The sequence below is a fragment of the Cololabis saira genome, chromosome 7, assembly GCF_033807715.1.
Source record: "Cololabis saira isolate AMF1-May2022 chromosome 7, fColSai1.1, whole genome shotgun sequence".
In the NCBI taxonomy this organism is placed as follows: Eukaryota; Metazoa; Chordata; class Actinopteri; order Beloniformes; family Belonidae; genus Cololabis; species Cololabis saira.
The window spans coordinates 47284679-47294328 of record NC_084593.1 but is presented as its reverse complement, the minus strand read 5'-3'; the positions used below and the strand labels follow the sequence as shown (position 1 = coordinate 47294328).

Genomic DNA, 9650 nt, shown 5'->3' with positions numbered 1-9650 from the left:
ATCAATAAAGTTCTTATTTTTACCATCTGAGAAAATTAAATATATTATATTTGATGGTGCCTAACTGTTTCCAAGTATATTAGTGCGTGTGTGAATGAATAAATGAGACGTAAAACGTACATTTCTTTGTAGAAAGGCGCTTTATGAAAATAAGTCAATTTACTTGTATTAGTATACAGCGCAGTCTTGAACATCCAATATGGCGGCGTCGTTGACGTATCGCAGCAGCCCCGTGGGGCGGATACGGATACACATCATATGAGACTTCCCGCCAACGTCAGCGAGCCCCGCCCCTTCCTGGTCACGTGACTGCTCGGATTGTTTGGGGCCGCGCGGTTCTCAGTTGGCGGGTGTTTGTTTGGCGGGTGTAAAGCTGCTCTAAAGCTGCTCTAAAGCTGCTCTAAACTGCTCTCGGTCCTAGCACATCCTCACCCCGGACACGGTTCTCTCCAGCCCAGACCCGAGCATGTCGGTGCGGTCCCGGAGCGCGCGGAGCGACGCGGAGAGCAGGTACGGTGTCCGAGCCGGGACCAGAACCAGAACCAGAACAATCCTTCTGAGGGCGTTACAGGGTTCTGCTCACGTCCTAAAACCTCACCGCTGTCAGGCCTTTTTGATCAAATGTTTTAATCCAGAAAGAGTGGACGGCGACGGTTTAAACCCAGGGTTAGGGATAATCTGGGTCCCGCGTAAAGCCTGATTTATGGTTCTGCGTTACATCGACGCAGGGCGTACGCCGCAGGCTCTGCGTCGATGTAACGCAGAACCATAAATCAGTCTGTAACTGCTGCCCTGTCTGCAGCACAAAGAGCGCGCGTTTCTCGTTCCCGCGGAGCTGCAAACACACTGAAGTCTGAATAGCATGTAAGAACCCCAGGGGTTATGAAATCATTAGTGGAGGTCGTGTAAACCCCATGGTTGTTTGTGAAACTACTGATGATGTTCCCCAAATGTACATGTTTCCCTCCCAGAGATGCAGCTCCCGCTCCCACCACCGAGTCCGACAATATATCAGGACAGAATCCAGTAGTTTTAGTGTTTTGAGGGCGGTTTGAAAGCGCGCCAGAGAGGAGCCTGAAGGGCGGAGTCAGCTCTGCAACAGCAGAGACACTACGTCATACTCGTTCTTCTGCGTCACGACTGCGTAAAAGGAGCCTGCATAGGCCAGTGTCCTGCAGCCCCGACCCCCAGGCCCGCTGTCCTGCAGCCCCGACCCCCAGGCCCGCTGTCCTGCAGCCCCGACCCCCCCAGGCCCGCTGTCCTGCAGCCCCGACCCCCCCAGGCCCGCTGTCCTGCAGCCCCGACCCCCAGGCCCGCTGCCCTGCAGCCCCGACCCCCAGGCCAGGCCAGTGTCCTGCAGCCCCGACCCCCAGGCCAGGCCAGTGTCCTGCAGCCCCGACCCCCCCAGGCCCGCTGCCCTGCGTGTTTTATGGCCCTTTTGCACTAGTACCACCTCAGCTCGGTTCTACCCGTTTTGCCCTTTTGCATTAGGGCTGAGACGGGCAGAGCCGCTCCAAGCCGATACTTTTTTCTGTAACCATTCTAGCGAGGTTCTATCAGGGCTGAGCCGGGACTATTTCTCAGGTCACCACCCTCCTCGCCACCGATTGGTCGGGGGCGGGGCCGTCATCAAACTACAGGCCCCTGATTGGTCGGGGGGCGGGGCCGTCAGACGTTTGAATCAGGAAGCGGGAGTCAGCGCGAGAGCGGCTCGCTGTGATTTTATTATAAAGCGCAAAACGTCTGTTTGGTGATCCAACTCTGAGGTGCAGATGTTCATAAACCTGGTGGCTGAGGAGAATTAAAAAAGGGATGTAGACGGGCTGTTTTACTCTCAGCGGCTCCAGCTGATTTCTGATCAGCGCCGACACAAACAAAGGTGCTGTGCAATCGAGTACGTCACAGCAGATTCACCCCAACCCCCCCACTTGTCACCTGGCTGTGCAAAAACACACGGGTGGAGCCGCGTCGAGCCGGGCTGAGGCGAGACTAGTGGAAAAGTGCCATTAGGGAGCTTTCACACCTGCCCCGTTTGGAGCAGTCCTGAAAACAGGGAGTGTTTCCCCCTAAAGATCGGTTGGCTCAGATCTCCTAGGAGAGGTGTCTCGGCTCGCTTCCATTCCAGACCTGGAGCGGTTTGTTTGCAGTGAGAACAGAATCCACACAGCAACCCACACAACTCACTCAACACTCGCTTACCATGCTCTATAGTTTTTCCCTTGAGCTGCAATGTTGGAAATGAGCAGAACTAACAGTTGTGGGAACACAATGGTTGTCATGGCCATAGACATGTATACGTATCCTTCCATCGAGCGCTGCTGCGATACGTCAGTAGTAAATGCAAGTACCGGTAAGCAAGTAAATGGACTTATTTTCATATTTTCAAAGTGCCTTTCTACAAAGAAATGTACGTTTTACGTCTCATTTATTCATTCACACACGCACTAATATACTTGGAAAACAGTTAGGCACCAAATATAATATATTTAATTTACTCAGATGGTAAAAATAAGAACTTTATTGATCCCACATAGGAGTAAATCATGTTATATCAGCTATACCACAATATATATCCCCCCTGCACAAAAATAAGAAAAATATTCTCACTTCCCAGCATCGCTGTGATGAGGTGCGTGACGGGAGCATCCATTCACTGACCAATTAGTCCCAAAAATAATCAATATTTGAGTTAATTACTGTGGTGGTGGCTCTCTGCTCCGATACTCAGGAGATGTTCACCCAGTGGGGGTGGAAAAGGTTCAACTTTAACTAGAATAATGGTCAATAAACTTTCAGGGATGATTACTCTGACTGTAAATGACAAAGCTGCTGCCAGTGAACATGAATTAGGACGTTTGTCAACTGTGATGGGAGTTCAGATTCACTGATTCATGAACTCCATGAATCCTGTAAATCCTGGATAACTGGTCTGTAATCCTGCCAGAGCTGGTAGAGGAGCCAAACATTGTACTAGAGTAAAAGTACTGTTACTTCAGAATAATATGACTCAAGTAGAAGTAAAAAGTAGTCATCCAAATAATTGAGTAAAAGTACAAAAGTACTTGGTGAAAAATCTACTCAAGTACTGAGTAACTGTTGAGTAACATCTGATTAATTTTTTTAACACAACCATTTCAAACAGACAAAAGTACAAAATAATCATCTTCAGGCAAATTAAATCAATAAAATAAATTAATAAAAATAGCTTAAAATAATCTTAATGTAAATTCAAGTACTTTAATAAATAATAAAATAATAACAGAATAAAAAAATAAATTAAGCACAAGTAGCACAACATTTCCAGCCTTTGTACTTTTCTTTTTTAACCAGCAGAACTAGAACAAACATGAACTCATAGAAACTCTGTGTGTGTTTGAGTCTGTGTAAATGTGACAAAACATGCAAAAACAAACATTTTTCCCAAAGAATCACCCAGTGATGTCATGAGATTGACGCGTACGTGGATAAAAGGGATAAAAGAAAAGTAACAGCTCAACGTAGCCTAATGTAGCGGAGGAAGAGGAACAGTTTCTTCTTCACAAATCTACTCAAGTAAAAGTAAAAAGTATAGTGATTCAAAACTGCTCCTAAAAGTACAACATTTCCCAAAACTTACTCAGGTAAGGTGAGCCCGGGTCGGGGGTGAGCCCGGGTCGGGGTTGAGCCCGGGTCGGGGGTGAGCCCGGGTCGGGGGTGAGCCCGGGTCGGGGGTGAACCCGGGTCGGGGTTGAGCCCGGGTCGGGGTTGAGCCCGGGTCGGGGTTGAGCCCGGGTCGGGGTTGAGCCCGGGTCGGGGTTGAGCCCGGGTCGGGGTTGAGCCCGGGTCGGGGTTGAGCCCGGGTCGGGGTTGAGCTGGTCCTGGCAGCCGCCTGGGTCACACCTTTACCTCGTTAACTTGTACCGTTAGCAGGTGTTTCTGCTCTGACTTGTGACTGTTGGTTGTGCAGGAGTGCTGGTCCGTCCCGCTGGTCCAACTGCAGGAAGCGGGGCCTGGACGGAACCCTCCGGACCGGGGACGAGGCCCCCGACACCAGGAGCTCCAGGTGAGTCTCACGCAGGTCCCAGCTGTTACCTCAGCGGCTGCAAAGGTGATCAAGCCCCGTTTATCTTCCCAGCTTCACCACTCCGGAGAGCAGCGGCCCCGTGTCCCGGTGTGGGACCCGGGCCGAGACCCGGCCCGACGCCCGGGCCGATGCACGGGGCGACGCCCGGGCCGATGCACGGGCCGATGCACGGGCCGATGCACGGGCCGATGCACGGGGCGACTGGGGCAGTCGCGTGGAGGACGAGGAGGAGATGCGCAGGGACGTCCACAGAGACATGCAGCGGTACTCACACTTAAGTCTCTACTGGGTTCTGGAGGGTTCTGGCGGGTTCTGGCGGGTTCCGGAGGGTTCTGGAGGGTTCTGGCGGCTCCTGGGTCCTGACTGACCCGGTCTGGTGTGTCCAGTTACAGGAGGAGGATTCTGGAAGGAGACGGGACCCGCAGAGAGAGGAAGACCTCGTCTGGATCCTCTGGGAGGTAGCGCCGCCTTTCTCTGTTAAACCTGTTTACATCCTGAAAGGGCTGTTCTCCTTATGTGCCCATTTTCTACGGGGGAGCGTTAGGGCCAAACTAAGACAAAAAAAATGGTAAATTACGAGAATAAAGTCATAAGATTATGAGAATAAAGTTGTAATTTTACGACTTTATTCTCGTCATTCTACGACTTTATTCTTGCAACATTAAGTTTTGACTTTATTCTCGTAACATTACGACTTTATTCTTGCAACATTAGGTTTTGACTTTATTCTCGTAATTTTACGACTTTATCCTCGTAATTTCCAAAAATTTTTTGTCTTAGTTTGACCCTAATACTCCATTGTAACTTTCAAACGTTTTGTCACACAATTGAATTCTCCGACTAGTATTTTCTTTAACTCCAAACACATGAGTGTGTTGAGACCTCCTCCCTGGTGGTTCTAGACAAGACTCTGATCAGCTTCACTAATCAATACTGCCTTCAACTTTAATTCTGTAGCGCGTATGGGTTTTAGAAAGCTTGTCAGACTGGGGGGGTTGGCTGGTGGGGCCGGCATGACTGTCATGTTAACCACAGTTGTTCTGCTGCAGCTGTGACTCCAAAGAAGGAGACACCATGGAGACGGACGAAGCTGTGTTGCTACGGCGACAGAAACAAATCAACTATGGCAAGAACACGCTAGCGTACGACCGCTACCTCCGAGAAGTCCCCAAGTAGGTGAAACTTTAACTCCATCACTTCAGGTGCAGAGAACGGTCCAGATGTGGGTTCTTTTTTCTTTTTAACACTGTATTTATTGACTTTTTTTTTTTTTCAATTATTACAATACAGTTATATCTGTTAATAAAATGTAAAATAGAAAAAAAAACAAAGAAAAAACACACAAGCATAGCAGACATAAAGATACAGAGACAAAAACAACATAAAAAAACATTACACACAAAACTAAAAAAAAAACAACAATCCTCCCTCCATTATCATTCAACAGAATCATCCAGTACACGTCCCAAATAAAACGCATGAACTGTCCCCAGATAAAAGTCATCAGATTCTCCTTTCATGACGGATGTCAATTTCTCTAATGCAGTTTGAGAGTTCTTTGTACCGTTGCTTCATGTCTGCTTTGTCTGGTTCTTCCAAAACACTGACTACGTTTACATGCAGTCAAAATTCAGGTTATTGCTAATATCCCAGTTACTGAAACATTGGGAATATTCCGTTTACATGGTTATTAATCATTCAGGATATCTGGATCAAACCAGTGACGCACGGAGAACATCATGATGCAATTCCCGTCATTTCCGCTTCTTCTTCCTGTATCCAAATTCAAAACAAATGCTGCTTCGCGCAACTTTTCTCTCACCTTCTTGTAAATCTTCTATCCCGGTACTTTGTACCGTCTACAAATGCAGAAATGTTCATATCCTTCATTACATTTATGAAGTGATTAGTCTCCTCCTGGTCTTGGTTTCTCCGTGTTTATAAGAACTTCCTGGACTCAAAAGACCAGGATTCCTTGTGAACAGAGCATGAGCAGAAAACAGATTCCTGTTCCGTTTGATGGGGATATTCCGTTTGGTGTTTACATGACCCAATATTCAGGTTTTAAAAGGAGTAACCCAGGGCTCATATTGGGGTTTTTAAAAACTCCAATATGAGCAAATTCTGGTTATTCAAAGGGGTTATTGGTGTTTACATGGCCGTGCAAGTTAGGGTTATTGCCAATATTGGGGTTTTAAAAGGGTTATTGATGCATGGAAACACAGTCAATTCTATTGTATGTTTCGCCTGTTATCATACTCTCTTTTTACTGTTTACTCTTCTCTTTACTGTTTATTTTGAAGTTATTAGGAAATAAACCTAAATATCTAAAACTAAAAATATCTTCTGGGATAAGATACCAAGTACTTCGATCTCTGCACTTCAGCACTTATTTCTATATTTAGATGGTTACACCAGGCCAATCTTCCTCACACAACCCCACAAACATAAACTAGAGATACTTGACCATGACCTTCCCAATAGTTTAGTCATTTTTCTAAAACTGCTAGAGACGGCAGCTTTGAGTTATCCTGGGAACTTAAAATCAAACTTCTTATCTGTAGGTGCAGATGCTTTGATGGAATATCATATTTCCTGCCAAGTCCTTCAAAAGACATCAATACATCATGTTCATCCATATCAGAGTAGATGTGTGTTCTGCTCCAGTTGTGACCCGGTTCCGTGTCTGCAGGCACATGCGTCAGCCCGGCGTTCACCCCAAAACCCCCAACAAGTTCAGGAAGTACAGCCGGCGCTCCTGGGACCAGCAGATCAAGCTGTGGAAGGTGAAGCTGCACGCCTGGGACCCCCCTGCTGCCGAGCAGCCGCCCCAGGACGGCAGGTGAGACCCGCTCCGGTCTGGACCAGGACCAGGACCAGACCCAGAACCAGAGCCAGACCCGGACCCAGACCCAGGACCAGACCCAGAGCCAGAGCCAGACCCAGACCCAGAACCTGACCCAGACCCAGACCCAGACCCAGACCAGTCCACTCACTCTCCGTCTCTGCAGTGACCAGCTGGACCTCGGGGACGTCATGGACATCGAGCTGGACTTCCCGTCTCTGGTGGACCCCCAGGACCCCCTGGACGCTGCACCGGCCAAGCCCCCCCCGTCTGAGGTGAGTGAAGATCCACCGCCGTTTCCCCGGAAACCAGGATGATTCTGAAGATGTTAGTTTTTTTTTTTTTTTTTTTTTTATTCAAGCATAATTTTTTATTTTTATTTTATTATTTTGCACACAATAAAAGTAACACTTACAATCAAAATAGTAAAACAAATGTGACAGGAGAGGTCCAAAAGCCAACAGGCTTATGCAGCGAAGCTCCCCTCAATTTAGGAAGTAAAACGGTAATTACAAAAAACACAACAAGACCAAAACTATAAACCAAAAACAAAGAAGGTTAGACACATACAGTAGTTACAGATCATCAACACAAAAATAATCAACAACAAAAAAAATCAACAAAGAAAACTTGTGACATTTTTTAAATGTGAATTAAATGAGATGATACATTTCTTTTAAAAATCTCTAGAGAAACAGCTTTTGATAACGTGAGATTTGGAGTTCCATATCTGTAACATCACGATATCTGAGGGGAAACTGGCTGTTTAGTTTTATAACAAGGAAGATGAAGATGATTAACCTGTCTAGTATTATATGAATGTATTTGAGAATTATAAGTGAAAAAATGACTAAACGATAGTGGTAAAGAAAAAGGCAAAAACATGTTTGTATAAAAACACACATATCTGATGAATATTTATGTCGTGTACTGAAATCATTTAGAGTTTTCTGAACAGAGGAGTAGAGTTCCTAGAGTTAGAACAAGTTTCCAGTCTTACAAATCGTTTTTGCATTAAATAAAGTTGATGAAGACTGGAAGGGTTTGTATTTGCCCAAACAATATTACCGTAAATCAAATAAGGATAAATCATAGAATAATAGTTAATAAGCAAGAAATATTAACAAGATTTAGCAGTTTGCTAATGATGCCCAATGACTTCAGAGTTTAATTATGAATTAAATGTATGTTTTTTTCAATTTCTCATCAACCAAAATACCTAAAAAAACGAGTATGTGAGACTTGGGAAATTTCATTTCCATCTACTGCTACTCTAATATAATCTTTCAGATATTTCCTACCCCTACCTGCAAATATCATAACATTTTACTTTTTGATGTTTAATGCAAGCTTGTTGAGTTGGAACCATTTTGAGATTCTCATCATTTCTTCATTTGTATTATTAATTATGTGATAAAATCATATTGGTATCATCAGCAAACAAAATTGGAAAAGAAAATGTACAAACTGATGAAAAATAATTTATGTAAATAAGCAATAATAAGGGTCCTAAAATAGATCCTTGCGGAACACCGCATGATATCTGAGTTATACTTGAGACACAACCATTTATAACTACATATTGTTCCCTCTCACTCATATAATTTGTAAACCATTTTAGTATATTTCCTTGGAAACCATAATGTTTCACTTTAGCCAACAAAATATCATTAACTGTATCAAATGCTTTACTGAGATCTAAAAAAATACCAAGTGCAAATGTGTTATGATTTATAGCTGCATGTACTCTGTCTGTGAGTTGCAATAATGCCATGTTTGTGCTGCTCCGTCCAGGACCAGGACTGTTCAGAGACGCCCGTCAAAGTCCAGAGGACAGAACCCACAGAGGAGCCGGACATGGCGTAGAGGACCCGGCGCTGGACACCCGGCACCAGAGAGTCCTGGTGGGGGACCAGGGTCCACGTTCTACTCTGTTCTTAGTCCACACCACTCAGGGGGGTCTCGTCTCCAGACCACATTTTACCGGTGCTTTTTATCCTGGTCTGACGGACCAGTTCTGGTTCTGGTTCTGGTTCACAGAGAAGTCCAGGTAAAACCAGCTCCACCAGGAGTTCAGAAGCACTGATCAGTTTAACGTTGGACTGTGTAAGGTTTTAATAACAGCTGTTTATAATCGTTTGTGTTGTGACTTTCAAATAAAAAACAATTGGAACATCTGGTTGGAAGATGTTCACCCATAATGTCCCTGCTGTTCCGTCTCTGCTCTGTCTCTGCTCCATAAACCCTCCCAGAGCTGCTGACCTGGAGGCCCGGCCACATCAGGCACTGTTTCTTTATTGTACAGTTTTAAGACTCGGGGAAACAAGTTCTGCGTTCATGAATAAAAATAAAAACCACCATTACAGTTTCTGTCATTTACTTCAGAACTGGAATTTTGAACCTTTTCTGAATGTCAGAGCAGTCGTGGTCAGCAGCGCCATGTACAGGACTGTCTCAGAAAACTAGAATATTGTGATAAAGTTCTTTATTTTCTGTAATGCAATTTAAAAAAAAAAAAAAAAAAAAAAAAAAAGTCATACATTCTGGATTCATTACAAATCAACTGAAATATTGCAAGCCTTTTATTATTTTAATATTGCTGATTATGGTTTAAGATTAAGATTCCCAGAATATTCTAATTTTTTGAGATAGGATATTTGAGTTTTCTTAAGCTGTAAGCCATGATCAGCAATATTATAATAAAAGGCTTGCAATATTTCAGTTGATTTTTAATGACTCCAG

General features: G+C 44.8%; 1 protein-coding gene across 5 annotated transcripts; it reads left to right on the top strand.

Moving 5' to 3' along the window:
- Positions 1-299: 299 nt before the first annotated feature.
- On the top strand, positions 300-9259 carry slbp (stem-loop histone mRNA binding protein). Of its 5 annotated transcripts, none has more exons than XM_061725999.1 (9): positions 300-510; positions 3947-4042; positions 4115-4224; positions 4261-4327; positions 4456-4521; positions 5113-5235; positions 6756-6905; positions 7075-7183; positions 8703-9259. In XM_061725999.1, the coding sequence occupies exons 1-9, from the start codon at positions 467-469 to the stop codon at positions 8772-8774; spliced, it is 837 nt and encodes a 278-aa protein (XP_061581983.1). In that variant the 5' UTR covers positions 300-466; the 3' UTR covers positions 8775-9259. The 5 variants fall into 5 exon arrangements, with proteins under 5 accessions (XP_061581983.1, XP_061581982.1, XP_061581981.1 ...); XM_061725998.1 differs by having other exon boundaries at positions 4450-4521; XM_061725997.1 differs by having other exon boundaries at positions 4136-4327; positions 4450-4521; positions 8703-9258.
- The last annotated feature ends 391 nt before the right edge of the window (positions 9260-9650 follow it).